This window comes from Taeniopygia guttata, chromosome 1, assembly GCF_048771995.1.
Source record: "Taeniopygia guttata chromosome 1, bTaeGut7.mat, whole genome shotgun sequence".
Taxonomy (NCBI): Eukaryota; Metazoa; Chordata; class Aves; order Passeriformes; family Estrildidae; genus Taeniopygia; species Taeniopygia guttata.
The window spans coordinates 66,847,458-66,866,445 of NC_133024.1; the positions used below are offsets into that span (position 1 = coordinate 66,847,458).

General features: G+C 49.2%; 1 protein-coding gene across 4 annotated transcripts in view; it reads left to right on the top strand.

Annotated features, from left to right (window-relative positions):
- KATNAL1 (katanin catalytic subunit A1 like 1) overlaps positions 1–18,988 on the top strand; it is a 108,631-nt gene that overhangs the window by 52,806 nt on the left and 36,837 nt on the right. Inside the window, exon 11 of one of the 4 annotated variants that reach the window (XM_030274663.4) lies at positions 65–2,450. The exons of the other annotated variants lie outside the window; for them this stretch is intronic. Coding sequence (XP_030130523.1) covers positions 65–71 — 7 coding nt within the window. The 3' untranslated portion in view covers positions 72–2,450. Of the gene's footprint in view, positions 1–64; positions 2,451–18,988 lie in introns of those variants that run through there. 4 annotated transcript variants of the gene reach the window in all.

Sequence of the window (18,988 nt, forward strand, 5' to 3'; positions counted from 1 at the left end):
CTGCTCTGAAAGCTGTGTCTTGGAAGCAAAGCCTAATAAAAAACCTCTCTTCTTGCTGCCATAGAAACTGAACAGACTGAACAACTTGTTATGTCTCTCATCTCCAACAAGTCAACACCTGAAGTGCCTTGACCTGTGAAGATATTTGCATTAAGTATCACACAATTGCTGAAGAAATGGGATTGAATGGAAAAAACAAAAGAGAAGAAAAATGTCCCAAAGGTCCTTTGAAAGCTGCTGGGAAAAGGCAGATTTTTTGAGAAATGGAGGCATTTCTCTGGAATGAGAGTCAAGGGAGCAGAGAGGCCAAGAAGAGATTGTTGGCTAAGAAGAGCTCACTGTGGACATGGAAGAAACCCAGAAGGGTGACTTCAAGCTCTGCTGGGAGCCAGCAAACCGCAGGACCAGCAGAGCTGCGGGCTACATGGGTATGTTGCTCCTGGACAGCATTTTCCATCCAGCACCTCATTTCTTCTTCAGATAGCCATGGCAGTGTGAAGCTGCATTTCCTGGGGAGCAGTGATTGCTGCTGGAGTCCCATCTCACAAAGAATGAGATTGCTGGAGTAACTTCCAATATTCACTGCAGCTCTTGCAGGACCCTGCAACAGCTAAACCTCCCATGGGAAAGATTATGGAACAATAAGTTGTTGGTTTATATGTTTAATGTGGTAGTAAATTTGAGGAACTCAGTATTTATTTGTGAATTTTAAAAATCCAGATATTAGTCATGAGCCTTGACATCCTTTCAGTGATATTTTTTGCAACCCCGTGGCACAGGCTACTCAGAGTTGATCTCTTTGCTCCCAGCACATCTTTCTCATAACCAGAGAAGACTCTCTGGTGCTTGCAGCAAAGCCTTCAGGAATAAAACTTCTCACTGTTCCCTGCTGACACTGGAGTCCACTTCCCTTTTGTCTCTTCCCACTGCACTGTGACTCTTGGCAGCAGGCACAGCTCAGGGCTCAGCCAGATGTGGCCCTTTGGAGGCTGGGATGGATAACCCCTGTGTCTGGCAGCAGCCTCCCTGAGCCCTGCTGCAGCTTAGCATGCTGCTGGCAGCCTGGGGAGCAGCCTGGAGCCTGCAGCAGGGCTGGGCACGGGCAGGGCTCTGGGCAGCCTCCTTTGGCCTGTGTAGCTCTCCTGTTTGCCCTGCTGGGTTTGTCCTGCCATGCCCTGAGTGATGCCAGGCAGGCATGGACTGGATCCAGAGGCTGCTCCCTGATGAAGCAATGCCATTTGCTTGGCTGAAGAAGCTGCCCCACCTGCTCAGCTGGGTGCCTCCTGCCAAGGCAGTGGGAACGCTGTGTGCGAGTCCCTTCTCTTTGCCAGAGACACAAACCAGAGCGGGGCTGGTTTGGGTGGGACAGCCCAGGCAGGTCAGAATTATTCACAGACACAGGCTGCCTTTGACAGTCACAATTTCTGCCTTGCGGGTACCACCCTGCCTGCTTGCAAGTGTATGGTCAGAAGCAGCAAACCCCACAAGCACCTAGGCCACGTAACCCTTATCTGTGCCCCATCCCTTCGCTGGGTTCTCACCCCAAATTGGGCAGCATCTTACACTAGGTCCTGGGCACTTAGCTGTGATACCCTGGTTCTATATCACAGCTCCTGGACTTGCTCCAGGGTTTGTTGTTTGGGATTTTTTCCACTGTTTTTCTTTTCTTATTTTTCAATTTTTAAAATTTTGTGCTAGTTTTTAAATGTTTAATTTGTGTTTTAATTTCATCTTGAAATTGTTGGCACCCTCCCACTGAGGGCTGGGCATATGTACACCCAAGCAACTCCCACATGGACTCTATACTGAAACAAAAGGATTTAATTCTTAATAAATCAGTTTAGGACTAAAACTATTTTTGCTTTGCTTAATCATCCAACTGCTCTGTACTGGTTTCTTCAGAGGTGGTTATTTCAGCCTAGTTTTCCATGAAGATACTGGATGCATGTGCAATCTACTGAATAATGATATTGGCATCACAAAATGGTCTCCTCTGGAATATTTGGGTTTTGCATAACAAATTGTTCATGGAAATGGGGCATCCCAAATTAGTGTCTTCCAAGCAAATGCCTCCCAAGCACTAGGTACTCCCTGCCTCCTGGCTGGACTAGGCTAAGAGTGCAACCATAAGTGGTTTTATTGTTGTTGGACAGTGTCTTGGATCAAACATTAGGGGTTTGGGGCATGGTTTTGGCATAGCAGTAACACTTCCTAAAGAGGAAACAGATGGTGGTTCTTTTCCTGTGTTAGTTTTGGCATGGGTCACTGTCACAAAATAACCTCTTCAATTAAGCTAAGGAGGTTTCAGGCTAGACAGGCCCTCACAGCGTGGAGTGGAGGGGAGGAAGAAGGTGTATCCTCTTGGCTGTGCTCAACTGTGGAGACAGATCCATCCCAAACAGCCCCTCAAATGCACCAGAATTATATCCAGAATAAATCCAACTCGTCCCTGCCAGGGCTCAGCCATGTCATTTTCTCCAAAACCCCTACTCTGGGATGATGATGTGGGATAGGTTGTGGATGCTCTTCTGTTTTAGGGCAGAGACCCTACAGGGACTCAAAGGCAAGTGGGGAATTCCCTGGGAGGGGATTGGAATTCCCCATCCCAAAACCTGTGGACAAATGCTACCCAAACACACATCTCTGCATTTCTGGGCAAGGATCTGGCATCAGCCTGTCCAGGGGCAGTGCTGGGGCACCCCCTGGAAGGATTTGGATTAATCATACTCAGCATGGTGGGTGACTGAGGTCTAGTTCCACAGAATGCTGCCTACCATGCCCACAGCGGTAACAGGGATGTAGCTGACACGGTGTGTGAAGGAATATTCCAAATTTCTGTCGAGTGTAGGTGCATTTTGACTTGTTCCTGTGAAAACCACAATAAGCCCTAGTGACCTTATGATTTGTCATGCAGTTTTTATCTCAGAAAGCACTTCTGACTGCTGCCTTCTCAGCAGCACACCGGTGCAGAGGGTGGCAGGGGATGGGTGCTGGAGGGGGCTGAGGCTTCAAGTGTGTTAATTAATTTATGACAAATTATTTAGGGAAATGGGAGAGATAGCACCAGACAAGTGACAGTGCCAACAAACTTTAGTTATTTGTCTGGCCTACCTCACAAGCAGATCTTTTTCTCTGAGTGCCTCAGAAGGGCTGAGTTCGAGCTGCCCCATTCATGTGTCCGCCTGTATCTACGCTCATTGAAAAGCAATCCAGACAGACTCCCAAAGTGCTGAAGCAAAATCCTGCAGTGTGCATGACAAAACTCAGGAGCTGCTTTGTTCTACATCCACCGGTTTTGTAGCCAAGTAAATAGCTCCGGGCACCGGTGACTTGAACACTGCTTTTTCATGGCTGAAAAGTGATTCTATTTATTGAACATTTGTTTTACACTTGAGGGCTAAAAACTTCCTTTTCCCACCTCCTGTTGGAGACGCAGGCACCGCCGGCACATAACCAAGAGCAAGCTGTTTCTCTGTGGGAGAAAAGCTCCATGACTCATGGACATTCACTCTTTGCTCGGTCTGTGGGCTGCGATGTCCATGCAGAAGCAGCTTGGTTCCCATGGAGTAGAATCCCTCTAAAACCACAAAGGTTTTTGATTCAGTGCCCCGTGGCAAATGCATGAACAGAAAAGCTCAAGGACAGTGAAACAGAAATGTGTGTTGGATGGCAACAATGGGCAGGTGCTCAGGCAAGGCGCTCAGTCGGTGTGCTGTGGCCAAGGAACCATCACTGGCTGCCTTGGTTTTGCCTCCGGGGTGTGTAACAAGCCCTCATGGGGATGCAGAGCTCCCCTCGCCTCAGGGATGGGGTTATAACATTTCACCCTCCAGGGCTTGTTCTGCTAGGGAGGACTCCTGCTTTCCTTCCTGGTTTCCTTTCTGAGTAAGCACCATGTGTGTGATCCTGTGTGAGACATCCTGGCAGCACTGTGCAGCAGAAGCCAACCCATGCTACCATCCCCAGAAATCCCTGCCCCAGAACTTGAGGCAATGGGCACAAATCAGGAAACAATTTTGCACTATGGGGGTGACGAAGCACTGGCATTGGCTCTCCTGAGAGTTGTACAATCTGTATTTCTGATAAGAAATAGTTTGTAACTAGTTGATTTAGTTACAATCCTCTACACAGGAGAAGAATCTTGATTTCTCATTAGTCCAGAATATGCAAGGTCACAAAATAATACATTACCATATCCGCATTTAAACCACAAAAAGTTAAACACTTTTAAATACTATAGAGAAAATGAGAACAAGATGAAGTGGAAAAAGAAATCAGAATGTGACTCGTCATACTTTCTTTGCTAAAAATGCCCCAGACCATCCTGTAATATAGTCTAAGTTGGACATCACTTTGTTCTGAAAGCTTCATGTTTTAACAACATTACTATGATGGTGGAAAATAATTATAGCTACAGTAGCGTTTTACACTGTAAAATTTTGGATTCTTTTATACGTAATTCCAGATTTTCATTTGAGGAAATGCACACTTAAGAGAGAACTGCAAACCAGGAGTATGTGCCAGGAATATTCCTTGTGTGTACGATAGATTACAATTTATTCATTGAAAATCATTCAGACAACCTGAGCTGAATATGAATTTGTGTCACAGTCAATGAGTAGTGTCAGGTAATGAAGACTGAGCATGTTGTGTTATAGAATCATGGTATCATGGAATTGTTAAGGTTGGTAAAGACCTCTGAGATCATGGAGTCCAGCCATTAACCCAGCACTGCTGCCTTCACACAAAGCTGTTTCCCCAAGTGCCACAAACACACGTTTTTTGAGCACTGCAAAGGCTGGTTCCCCCTTGTCTATGGCTGTGGGGAGCCTCCAGCTGCCTGTGGGAGCATGGTGCAGGGCAGACCGGGGCTCTGTGTACCTTTTTGCCCTTAGGCTTTGTCGGAAGCTGCAGAAATCTCTGGCTGAGTGGCTGTGGAGGGAGGGGATGGGGTGTGTCATGGTCTGGTCCTGTCCCTGCCTGTGCCTGTGGCTGTAAAAGCCAGGAGAACAAACATGGGGGCAACCACCCTGCCCAGGGCTCTATGAGATTCTTGTCAGCCTTAACTTGCTGTCCATGTCCATGTCCATTTAGAGGTGAATACCTGTCTGTGCGGCCAAGCACAGGAATGTGCCATGCCCCGGGCCCATCCCTGTCTGGGCTTGTGGCTTCAAAATGCAAGACAATATCAGCAACGAAAGGAAGCAGCCACCTTGGCTCACCTGGCCAGCCCTGGCTGTGGGACCCACATCTCCCTGGCACACAGAAGACCCTCATTCCATGGTGTCATGGGCTACCATCAGGCAGCTGCCCGCTCTGGCAGAGCCACCACACCAGCGGGTTGGTGCCAAGAGCTGCTGTCATTTTTGATTGCTTAACTCAGTGTTGGTGTCCTTGTACAAATGAGGAAGTCTCTGGCTCTGTGGCTGAAGAGGGGACTACACCAGGCTCCTCATGCTGTGATGCACCTGGAATTGCTTGAAGCCATGCTGCTCTGTTGCAGCTCGGGCCAGGAACATGTGTGTGACACATCTCTGGTCCCAGTAGTGTGCACAGCACCTTTGGGATGAGCGGTGTGTCCTTCCCACATATTTTCATAGGAACACAGTGAACTACTAATGAAATGAGCTGCAGGTGTGTTCTCTATCCTGGAGGTGTAAAATTGCCACGGTGATTTCCTAATTAATTATTATACTTAATTATTTTTCCCAGGGACCTCTTCCCTGCTGACTTTTCAGTTTGGAAACATGGGCTGTCTCCACCAGCCTCCATCACCACTGTATGTTGCAGATGGAAACATCATGATCATGGTTGCTGTTTGCTGCATGATTGTTTTTATCCCACATACAGATAAAGTGTGGCAAAAGCCAGGATGTAAATCCCAGAGTGGACTTTAGGAAAGAGGAGAAAGAAAATGCTTGTGACACAAGATGGGCCCTGGCAGTATATCTTAGCCTTTGGGAAGATAACAAAATTACTGCTGAAGCCAGCAAGCATTTCCAGTCCAAGTTTGTTTGCCGCACATGGATGTGGATCACCTAATTGCCTGGGCCATAGCTATTGGGAAAGAATGGCTATAAATTATTTCTGGGATAAAATTTCTTCCACTCACCCTCTTCGATGATGTTTATGTTTATTTACTGAGAAATGATTTGCAGACAATGCATCTCTAACAAGGCTGTGCCCTTCCTTATGGCTCTGTGATGCCTGGCATGTTCGTGTCCCAGCTCCTCCACATGTGGCAGTGAGTGCGTGGAAAGGGGAGCAGCGGTGCAGACTCTCCTGCCCGGAGGGTGAGCCCACCACACTGCAGAAGGTGAAAAGCATTCATCCAATTTCTAGCATGAGCTGCATGGACTTTTTCCAGGGTTCAAACCATCCCCATGGGGGCCAGGATGGGGGCGGCATCCCTGCCGCCCTGTCACTCACCCTTAGGGCTGGGACCACCACGGGCACAGTCGTTGACATCTGCCCAACCCATCCTTCCCTGCGGAAAGGCAGCAGCTTCAGCGGGGGCGTCTCAAGGACCAAACCGAGCCCTCGCCGGACAGCTGGACCACACCGGAGCTCCAGCAGCCCCGAAAGACACGATGGCATTTCTGCCGCTCATATCCCGAGATCCCGGCAGCAATGGCGGGGGGGCTGGGCACCGCCCGGAGGCGCGGAGGGTGGGGAGCGGGGGCAGCAGGCGGAGCCGGCATCCTCCGTGTGCCGGTGCCGGTGCCGGGGCGCGACCCCCGGGCCCAGCGCGGCGGGGAGGGCCGGGCGGCCGCTCCCGGCGCGGCATTCCCGGCGTTCGGCAGGGTGCAGCTGCCCTCTGCCGGCCTGCCTTGGAAAACAGCGTGTGCAGGGCTCCTCGGGAGCCCGCCAGGCTGCCCTCCGTGCGGCGCCACGTCCGCCCGTGGAAGCGTGCGGGGCTGGTGTTTCTGCCCGGCTTTCCCCAGCCTCCGTCGTTCTTTGTGCAATGAGCGCAAAAGTCGAACTTAGGCTGTAGCCATCGGTGCTGGAGCGCCTGCACTGCATGGAGAGAACGGAGGTGCTTGGTGCTGGTTGTCAGATGCTTCAGTGTCCCTGGATGCTCCTTACACTTCTGGGTTTTCTGATATGTCTGTGTCATCCCCAGCCATTTCTGCTCCCGGCAGAGGAGATATGGCTTAGTCGGATCTAAGTCGAAAATCCCTGAAATAGAATTTTAAAAGTATATTTAAATCCCAGTTTTGAAAGGAAATCTCATCCTTTGTCCCAGAGGAGAATTGGGGCTGTCATGCTGGTGCGTTCAGCAGTCAGTGTTTCATTGCTTGTGAGCACCAGAGGAAGCAGAGGCGATGAATTCCTTCACACTTAACCCACATCAGTGTTGGCATTTTGGGGTCTGGAGGCTCAGTGCTGCAGAACTACATCAACTGCAGGTGGGTAGCAGAGCATCCAGCCTGGGTGTGACCATGCAGGTGACAACAGTGTCTCCTTCAGTCTCCTTCGGCACTGAATGCAGCTGGCCAAGTTGGCAGAGCTGCTCCTGATAACTCACACGTTACTTGGGTGCTCCAGAATCTGGGTTGGTTTACTCCCTATGGCCAAGAAGCAGAAGGACTAAGTCCCAGCTCTATCTGTTTTTTTCCTGCTAGGTCTTCCCAAGGGATTTCTCAAGGCTGCTGTGGGTGATGCTGTATCCATCCATCCATCCACCCATTCATCCATCCCAAGCTGTGACACTAAACTGAGTCTTGAAGTTGCATTGCTATTTAGCTTCACCTGACACCAATATGCAGTATTACCCCAGATTTTCTGTAAAGCCTCTTTCCATGCAAATATCAAAGAGAGGCTGAAAGGAGATACCATGTGAGAAATAACAGGATTTTTAGTGCCCAGATGGGTATGATCTTCAGCTGTGTACAATTCCAGGCAATGGCTATACAGGGAGAGCTCTGAAATGCAGTTTTCACTTATCATAAATGAAGATTCAAACCAGGAAAGCCAGGCACAGAAAAAGGAGCCAAAGTGCCTGTGAGCTGTGGAAGAGCAGAGGGGCAGAAGCACTGCTGAGCCAGGATGCACAAGGATGCCTGGGTGAGATATTCGACCACAGCATCCCATGGGGATCTCAGGTCCACTATAGCATTTGGCAGCATCTCTGTGCAGGCACCCTTTTTCTTCTGAACTTTGTTTTCCTTCTGTTTTCTCTCCATTGCAGTCCTGGGTTTCCCAGCCTGCTCCACTGGAGCACTTGTCATCCTCAAAGGAAAGTCTCCACACCTGGTGGTGCCTGCAGAGCATCAGAAGCAGGAATAGGGGGAATGGGAAGTGCGGTCTTGGAATGTTAGGAGGGAAGAATAGGAACTGTATTTCTCTTTATCTACTTGGAACAAAAAAGATGATTTAAAGTGGAACAGTCCCTCTCATGCTTTCTAATTTAATGTGATTGATGATAATTTGGTTGGACAACTACAATTCTCACAAATACTTTGGTGTCATTTTGGGGAATGGAAAAAGCATTATGTTGATTTGAGCTGCAGAATTTCCAGTGGTTACTGAAGTGTACAAATAAAAATAACTCTTACAGGATGGTTTGGGATTGGAAGACTAAATGCAGCAGCGGTTGCTGCTTTCAGGAAATTGTAGATAGATTGATTCAATATTAACTGTTTTAAACATAACTAGCAATACAGCAGAGTTTTAATTAAAAGTGCCTAGAAGTAAGTAATTATTTTAGCAATTCAAACAGGAGCTAAAAATGAGGTTCTCACCCTTTTGTAAAGCAGGACAATATTAAAGAATTATCTCTTTTTTTTTTCTGAAGAATTTGAGTTGCTATTCTGGGTCTGAAGTGGCACAAAGACATGGGATTATTGTTTTGCCCAAGACAAGACAGCAATGAGCATGGAGCCTGAAAGAGAATGATATCCCCACTCCAACTCCTGGGCTTTGAGGCCAGGGTGTTCCAGTGTGGCAATTTCAAGAGATGCTGCAGAACCAGGATTTCCATGGCCAAGACAGTTTTCCCTTGTTGTGTGTTATAAGATCCCTGACAGTGGAGATCTGGGTCCCAAGGCCCAGGTCCTGTCAGAAGAGACGTATATCAACTGCTGAAAACATGTCTTCAGGAAAAAATTCTTTTGAGAAGGAAGAATTATTATTACCTTCTGCCTGGTGAAGCTCCATCAACCCCTGACAGCCTCTGGATCTGGGGTTTGGTAGCAGCTGTCACGGGATCTTGCCATGACTGTGAACCACAGGTGTTTTTTGCTGGTCTGGAACCTCAGCTTGAGAGTGAAGCTGAGCATCTACTTAAAAGCTTCAATGCAGGGATGTCTAAATGAGAGTCGGAGAGCTGCTCCCCTCTTCAGACCTCACAGACATTCAGTCTTCTCCAGCCTAGAGTTACTCAGACTTCATGGGACAATTATCCACCTAAACCTGGCAGCAACCACTTCCCTGTTCCCTTGGATTTCAAAGAAAAGTCCTTGTTCTGGAAGCTGCACTTTCCATGCCAGAGATAACTAACTTTCTGCCTAGATGGCAACGCTGCAATAGCAGGAATTGTGGAAAGATAACAAAGATGCTATTATTTATGCACTTGTTAGTCAACTCTTGTTTATAAAAGCAAGTATATGGTAGTCACTTCCCACCATAGGGAGGCACTGATACACACTGTGTGACATTTTCTGTGGGTGCCAGACTCCTCACTCAGCTCTGCTCTCGCCCTTCTGGCCCTTTGCTGGGGCCAGTCCCTGTGGGTAACCCTGTGGATCCCACTATGTGCATAATTACCAGCACAGATTCCTGTGCCAGTGTAGCAAATTACAGCACAGACAGCACGTGTCAGCCTCGAGTTGCACTGCCAGCACCAAAGGATTCCTGCAGTCCATGCAGGTACTGCTGCTGGAGACGGCAGCAGCGGGGACAGGAGAGGGAGGAAGGTTTTGCTGTCCGTAAGTGAGGCTTGGGCCCCAGTATTTTTTCATTTTCTGACTAGTTTGTCTATTTTTAAGAGGACCAAAAAACAGAGTTAGGTGAGAGATGGGAAACTGCTGTTTGGGTGAGCATGTGCTGAAGTTTCACTGTTACAGCACAGCCCTGTGTGAGCCTCAGCGCTCCCGAGGGTTGTGGGAGCAGCTGAAAGGTTACAAATAAAAATATAAAAATGCTTCAGGCTCACCCCTCCGCTCAGAGACTTAGGACATGTTGCACATCCTCTGCCAGGCAGTGGGATACAGGTCAGAGCTGTTACCTCCTTCATGTGGAACACACCCTGAGCTCCAAGATGTGTGGGCTACTCGCCACCCCTAGCAAGGGTGAGTGGCAAGTGGGCAGCTGACCCAGCCTGAGGGCAATAACCCAGCTAGTGGGAGCACTCCTGCCCACAGGATGCCCTGGAGGAGCTTGCATCCTCAATTCCTCTGTCTGCCAGGAGCCCCGAGGTGCCCTGCAGGTGGGAAGCATCCCCAGGCAGTTTTGGTTGGGGCTGGAGGAATCACTGCTGCAGGACTGTGCGTGCTTCCACTCTGTCTCAGCCAGGCAAAGATCTCTGCGGACATGCTTGGCTCATCCTGCTGTGTCAGGGAAATTTTTTCAGACATTCAGCCTACATTTCTGCTTTCTTAATCTCACTCTTAATGTTCTTTGCTTAAGCCCTTGGGGCAGTAAATAGGAGGCAGTTTAGCAGGAATAGCTAAGTAGCTGTAATGAGATTTCTGCTCAGGACAGTCTTGCCTCTCTGTTCATCTGCGTCACGCCACTTCTGCTTGAGTCAGCGTCCCCTGGAGAGATGTGCCGCTTGCTGAGGTCTTCCCCCAGGATTTATATTTAGTTCTTTCAAATCACAACCAATTACCTTTAGATGCCTCTCCCTCTGTTCCTGTGGCTGGCTGTAGGTTCTTCAGCTCTTAGCAAAAACTGGGGAGCATGGTCCTTCCCACCTGAAGTTTGTCTGTTCTCAGTTACAGCTGCTCCTCACAGTGAGGTGGTTTCCTGCAGCATTTCCAAGTGTAGGAGTAGGGTCAGGGTGGCATTCACTTTGACCTCAACTTCTCACAGACACGAGAGAGTTTTTGTAGGTCTTGAGCTTCCTTTCTGCTCTTACAATGACCCTTTCATTTTTATTTCCAAGATTTACACATTCATTTAAGTGTTCTACAGTTGCTGCTTTCTATTGACTTTATTTACTTTTCACTTTTGTCCTGCCTCATTCTTTCTCACTTTACAATGAAGTTCTCTGAACTCCTGCCCAGTCTTTCTCTTCCTCCCTTTCCACACCTCCTATTCCTTCCAGGAGAGGGACACTCACAGGGTTGGCCATAGCTGCAAAGGTCTGCAGAGAAGCTGCTCTTAGCCCTAAAATGCTACAGGAAATGAGGGCTAACTTCCCTGTACCCACCCATTTCACCCAGCTGATAGGAAATTTGCCTGCTGTGCCTGCTGCAAGCTGCTCCCAATTAGCCTAATGGTCCTTTAGTGCTGTAGTCCTACAGGGATTCTTACCCTTGGATGCCCTCCAAAGCCCTTCTGCTGTACCCCAGGGCACAAAAAACACGCCCTTTGCACCCATTGCTGTGAGAAGACACCTCACTGGCAGGCTATAACATAATTTTTCAGACCCCTGGACCTGGGAAACTGTGGAAAAACAACAATTACACTTAATGACTGTGGGGGCACAGTGCAGCGCTCCAAGCCTGGACCAGCTCTGAGAGGCCAAGCCACCTTCCAGAGAGCTGGGCACAAGCCACTGTGAGCCCATGGAGATGGAGATGCTGTCCCTGGCTCAGGGAGGAGATTGAGATGGCTGCCATCAGATGGAAATGTGCCTGTGCCGCACAGCCACAGAGCTCAGTCCTGCTAAGTAACACCAGCTGTAGGGGCTTCAGCAGCTTGAGCACAAAGTCACCTGAGACTGCAGGGTGCTCAGCTGTGCTGCTCCAGCTGTCTCAGCTCACCTGGAGCAGCTTCTCCTGCAGAGTTCCCCCCAGGTAGCCAAAGCTCCTGAAGGGTATATGGAGGTGCAGAGGAATTTGTAGCAGCAGGGAAGTTTGCTCTGTGTATGGCAATAATTAGTAATGGGTGCAGCATCACCCACTTCTCCTGTGGCACTGCCTGGCCTCCTGCTGGCCTGCCCAGCCTGCCCTCACCTGAGCACCAAGCACCCAGCTGAGAGCAAGAGGGATTTATTCAGGAGCTGTCAGGGAGCAGCCTCCACAATTTTAAGCATTTTTCATTCAACATATTCCCTGCTATTGCAGGAGGTTTTGATGCAGCAGTGTGCCTCAGAACAGTCTAGCTTCTAATTTTTTTGTAACAATAAGTCTGAATTTTATTATAAAATGCTGGAAACTTTTTTTGGCCTGTGGTGTGCAGGGAGATGTGAACAGCTCATTCTGGGGTCTCTGTTGCCTGTGAGTGCATGGTCTCTGATGGATGGTGTTCCTCACAGGTCCATGTTTTAGCCTCAGCCCAGCCTCCTCCCATAATGTTTATCACCTGTGAAAACACCCACAGCATTTCAGTCTGTTTGGGAAGTAATTGATGTTATCAGATGTATGTGTCAGAAGGAATTTGTCCCTAGAGCAATTAGGCTGGTTGGCTGTCTTTCATGGGATGTCTCTTGATTTATATAAATTGCAGTAAATATAGGCTTGGCCTCCTGTTAGTCAGGCTGGGACTGGTCTGACGGGGTGGTGAAAAGCTCCTGGGTTTAATGTCTTTGCATATTTTCTCCTAGGTGAGCTCCTATATTTGCTGCCTGCACGTGTGCACAGATGGTCACCAGTGGCCCTCTCTGCACCCTGCAAGCAGCAGCTGCACCTGCAGCACAGAGCAGAGCAGCTCACACCACCCCTGAGCCATCCTATTGGCACAAAATGGGCTCCAAAATCATTAGTTTGAAACTAATGCTTCAAACTCCTTCTTAGAGCAGCTGGTGTGAGATGCCCCTCTTTGGCTTTTCCTGTTATGTTACAAATTGTTGTTCAAACAATAAGTGATGTGAAATTGTGCCCTTCCTGTGACAGCTGTGGAAGAAATCTGCGTGTGTCATACACAAACAGCCCTGACCCAGGCACCTCAGGGTTTGACTAAGCCTGTTGATGGACTTCAGATATAACATGTTGTGTGCTTCCTGGGTGAAACCCTGAGGAAATGCCTGCTGCTTCTGGAAGGCAAAACAGCCATGGGATGTGCTGGGGCAAGAAGCAGGGTAGAAAGCTACCCAAAGATGAGAGCATGCTCTAGTCCCCTTTTAGTGGACCGGAATAGTTCTTGTGGATCTCAGGTCCAGAGACCTTCCTCTTGCAAAGCCTCTGCTCTGGAGGGAACAGGGAAGTCACATCTCCAGTCAGAAAGAAAAGTAATATATTTTCTCCTCTGGGGAGTGGTTCTGGAGGAGCTGAAATTGTGCCAAGCCAGAGCTGTCCCTGCCTGGCAAAGCCAGTTTGCTCTCACTGACCAGAACTCAGGCCTGCTCTTTTACAAGTAGCCGGGACCACCCAAACCCTCCTGCCCTTGTGGTGCCTCCTGATGGTGACATCCATCCCTTGCCCTGGTAGGGGCAGCCATGCATTGGAGCTCTCACTTGCAGTGAGCTGAGGTTTTCAAGTCTGGTTCTGCCACTGCAGTGCTTTGGGAGAAATGTAAACACCAAAAAATGAAGCCGCGCTCAGGACCCAGTTGCCAAGGCCGGGACAGGGTGTGCACCGTGTCCCAGAATGACTTCCACCCCAGCAACAATCACAGTGAGACACCTCCTGTGTCTGTAAGTGCTTCCTTCCATTGTGCCCTCCCTCACTGCTCCTGGCCCATATGGAACTACTTGCAATTCCCACTAGTGCAGGTGGGTGCATTCCCTGGGACCAGGGGCTCCCCTGTGACCTCTTTGCAGCATGGAGGGGACATTGACATTCTCACCCTTGTGCTCTCACTCCTTGTCTCCCTGTGCCCAGAAGTGGGCACTCACCACAAAGCTTATACCTGGTGGCATCAATCCACCCGTGGGCCCTTGGCTCACCTTCCTGCACCAGAGAGCACTTCCACTGAAACTGTCTGCTAAACACAATCACAGAGAATTGCTCCAGCACAGCTGGCAGGTGCAAATACCTTCCTAAATCGGTGCCACTGTTACCCAGGATGCAGAATTATAACTTGCCCAAAAAGAGAAATCTTGATCATTGTCAAGTAATGTCTTGGTGAGCATTGCTGATAGTGGCACTCATGCCACATGTCACGCTTACTGCCTGTGAAACATCCTCAAATGCCCAAGAGGTTGCATTAATACATATTCTAAACAATATTCATGCCTCACATGTTAATACAACTGTTAAGCTACAAACAGCAGGTGAGTAAAGAGAGGAAGGAAGATGCTTGATTGCTGTAAGAACCCAAAGGACAGTGGAGCCAGGGAGCAAACTATTTTTTCTAGCTTTGCCCAGAGGCAATTCTATGATCATCATATCCAGAATTCGTGCGTTCCTCTAAGGTGAAGGTCCTGGGTCATGTGCTTTATGCTCCAGGGCCAGCTAGAGACTGAAGATCCCTGGATTTATTCTTTTTGCGACTACTACATGTGGATATTTACTATTTGATGCTTAATCAAGCAGAAATATGCATAAATATAATGTTATTATAGTAATAATGACAAAATCCAAACCTAAACGACAGAATTGCAAGAAGACACCAAATTACTCTGAAATTAGTCAGACTGTCAAAAATGAGAAAAATGCCTTAATTCCCACCCACCTCTGGGTGACACAGGTTGACAGCCTGTAATTGCACCATGACACACCAGTTTGCTCGCAGGGCTGGGATGAGGGTTTTCAGGAGGAGGGAGGTGACAGGGGAGGAGAAGCAAGCCGAGCACAGCCAGTAGTGCTGGTCACTCCAGGTCCCTGCCCTAACCCAGCATCCTCTCCTGCATCAGCTGCGGGCCTGGAACTTTCATTCCCTTCACTTACCCCCTTTTTGCCTTTACTATCCACCTTCAGCTCATGGCTTGGTTGTGTGCACCCAGATACTCCCTGCACAGGCTTTATAATGGTTCATTTCCTCATGTGCCTCTGCAAAGGTGTTTGTGTGGCATCAACTTGCAGCTGCTGCTGCTGCTGTCTCCTCTGTTCCCTTGCAGGCACAGGCAAACCTCCCCTCTCAGCTGTGCAATGGGGTCATTCTGCCCTCCTCACCTGGGGTGCTCAGGGCAGGATATTTTCAGTGTGCAGAGCACATTTTGGTGCAGCTCTGCATGCCTAGCCTGCCTCAAAATCACACATAGCTCTCCCTGCTTCCTGGGTGTCTGGGAGACAGGGAAAACACATGACGTGTGGGTTGGTGAGCTGGTGGCAGAAACAAAAATATCACAAGTTCAGCAAGGGTAGATCCCCATTCTCTGGTAGGGCCATCAGCTCCTTCAGCCTGTCACTTTAGCAAGTCACTGTTCCTCTTTCCCTTTTTTCCTTCCTAACTACATTACACAGGCAGTGATCTTTAAGGCAGGAGCCTTTCCTGGGCACAGTCCAGACATGTTCCTAGGGCATTGTCTCTCCTGTCACAGGTGGGAACAGGTATTCCAGTTGATCTGCAGTATGTGAGCATGTCATTAATTTTCTTAATCCACAGGTTAAGTGAAAGCTGCACAAGCAATTTTTCTAGGATGAAATTCAAGTACACCTAAGGAAAAGTGACAATATATTGTATTTATATACCCTAGATCAGCTTTGTTATATCATGTACCATGCTAGTAGAAACATGTTCTGAAGGATGAAACTAGTGGTTTAAAATGCTGATCTATCAGTTTTTCTGAGTACTTTGATTAGTTCTTATTTTCTGTTTGCACAGCACCATCTAAATTCAGCTTTTCCTCAGGTCTCAAACAGTAAAAACTGCAAATAAGCCCCACTTATGGGGAGATCCTACCCTTCAAAATGTCCTTCAAAAGCATGGCTTCTATTGGGGAAAGACCAGAGGTGACCCTCACCATCCTGCAATGATGCTGATCAGTCCTACCAAAGCAAAGAGAAACAATGAAGCATCTTCCCCCTCCCCAGCTCTTTCTGTGTTCATAGTACACCACAGCAAACCATCTATTTAGCAGGAGAATTCTCCACTGTGTAACAACACCTTCCAGCCTTCTGTGCTTTCTTGTAGTGGTGTAAAAGCCACAGACAGGTCATTGGGATGTAGATCTTTGAGAGCTGATGTGCATACTCCTGCTGAAAGACAGCACAGCTTGTCTGCTGGAGCCTTAGTTAGTCCTGTCAGTGGGTGTCTGGAGACCCTGGTATGAACCTGGGCAGAGATGGGCACTGTGTGGGTGTAAATATCTGTTGGATAAACGTGAAATTACTTTGTAGTGGGACAGCTGTGTAGAATTTAAAGAAAACCATGCTGATATCTGTCTACCGTTGGATCAGATCCAAGGAGGCCCTGCCACTCAGGGTGCTCCAGCTTCTTCTGGTGGTGCAGCCAACATTTCCTGCAGGCCCAGCTCTGCAGTCATGGAGGAAAGGCTGCTTGGACTTCCACTCTACCCCTAGAAACAACCGCACCCCTTTTTCTCAGAAGAAAATCTTTCCATCTTCCCTTCCCCAAGTGTTACTGATTCTTAGCTTATGTAGGGAGCAGATTTTGATATTCCTGCAACACCTTTTTGGCAGCATTCCCTCCCTCAAGGAGAGAGGCTGGGCACAGTCATCCCCTGGCCTGACAGCAAGCAATACCCTTAGCAACATCTTCAGTGTTTAACTAAGGGATCAACACTTCCTGCAAGATTCCCTCTCCTCTTAATGTGTCAAGGCTGAAAGCTTCAGTGCAACAATGCTGTGGTCCAGTAGGGATTGGCCCTCCCCTGCCCAGTGTGTCCCTCCGAGTGACCCTGCATGGTGCTGACCTGACACTGACAGCAATGGACTGTGGAGTCTCTCCATAAATTCAACTTTTGGATGAATGAGTAAATGAGCAGCTGTTCTCTATTTGCAGTTACTGAGACATTCCTGGGGCTGGACTGAGCCCAGCTATAACAGTGATTGCCCACATTAGGATGCCAGGGATACTGGGGTCAGCCTGACCAGCCTGCTGACTGCAAGAAGCCCTTCCCTGGAGAGGAAGTGTTCCCTGCAATGACAGCCCTTTGCCATGCAGCAAAAGCCATGGTGAGGGTGTAACAGGGATACCAGGCGTACTCCACACACACACTCAATTTCTTGAAATTAAAAGCTTAAAAATCGCTTTTGCTGCTGTGGTGAAAAGCTTTGGTGGCCGCCCCGCTCCAGAGACACCCGAGCATGGCCTCCACTGAGCAGCTTTCCTTGCAGCTCCCATGGCAGGATCAGCTCTGGGGATGAGCTGAGGCCACCCGTGCGCTGCCGGCAGCGGGCTCTCCACAGCTGCTGCCGAGCCCTCCTTAGCAGGGAGCTGTGGGCAGCTCTGGGCTTGCACGGAGCAGGGACACCAGAGCCTGGTGCCTCACATGGTCTGGCCACAGGTCTCTGTTGGCTCTCCTCCTGCTGCCACAACCATGTAATCCCTTGCCAAGCGAGCCAGGAAAAAATCTTGCAGTGGGTGCTTGGTCTGTCACATCCTGCCTGAGCTCCATCTGGCCTGGAAATTGGAAGGGGGGAGCTTAGTCTGCAGCATCCTGTGCAGTGCCAAGCTGCCCAGAAACTCCATTGTTACCCTAAATGCCCTTTTTCTGGTAGCACAGCCAAGGGGGAACTGCTTAAACATAGGCATATTTTATTTTTATGTTTTTGTGCGGTGTGACTGTGCACTGTGTGCTGTTCACGGCAAACCAATGGGTGTTTTCAGGGCTGCTGGGCAGCCTGGCAGGAGCACTTTGAGGTTGGCTCTGCAGTGAGATGGCTGTTTGTCTGTCTGTGGAGCTGCCTGCAGCCACCTCTGGCACAGGAGGCCTTTGGCAGCACTGCCACAGCTTAGCTGGACCTGTGGAAGTCTAGCCAGTGGAAGTCCAGTCCACAGGTAATGGAGGCAGTAGAGGCAGGGAATCTGGGATGTAACTGTGCCTTGCTTGGGGCTGGGGATGGAGATTCCCCTCCTGTCTCACCCAGACCAGCACTCACCTGGGTGTTCCCCGCACCTCCTCCCTGGCAACAGCTCCAGCCTCAGAGCCTGGGCTGGCTTCTGCTGGCATAGCTGATGGGGGGGACCAAGTGGCCAAAAGCGGCACCCAGGGGAGGCACCACCAAAGCCTGTCAGGGCTAGATACCTGCAACCCCAGCCAAGGCAGAGGCACAGCTCAGCCTTGGGACACGGCAGTGGTGCTGGGCCCAGTACAACTCCTCGTCTTCCAGAACCGCTGGTTTGTCCCAGCCTCACCCTGGCTCCATGCCAGGAAAGTGGGGTCATCCCAGCACCCCCAGAGGTGCACACCCACAACACTTTAGCCATGTGCATTTTAAAGAGCAAGGGGTCATATGGCCTCTTTCCACAAGCTGCCTTTGCAGCTTTGAGCTGTGCATGACAGACCCAGAGTTTCAATTTCTGCAGGTATTGAGCACCACCACCTCTCTATCACAGTCCAAATCTCTGTCACCTGGTGAAATGTCACTCCAATGGATTATGGCTGTGGCAGTGGTGGGCTGATGTGCCCTGTGGCTGCCTCTCTGAACAGAGGCACAAATTAAGCCATTTAGCAGGGATACAGTTCTTCAGATCTGGTAAGTGGCTAATTTTTCTCCCAGGGTGGTGTGGCAGGTTGCACAGAGGCAGAGATGGTGTGTTTGTCCCTTGCCTCAGCTAAACATGCAAATACTAAGAACTGGATAATCTTGGGTGCTTGGTGTAGTCCTGAGGCATTCCTTATTTGCTTTGCAGCAGAAAACATTCATGTCTGACAAGGAAATCTTTCTTTTGATAGTTTTCTCTTTTACAGCAAACCTTCAACTTTTCTGAAGGGTCCTGGAAAAGCTAATCCTAACATCTGAGGTTTCATCTACCACCCACCATGCATGTCAGTGGTGGGAACACCGGGTAGCTGGGGTTGGCACATACTGGA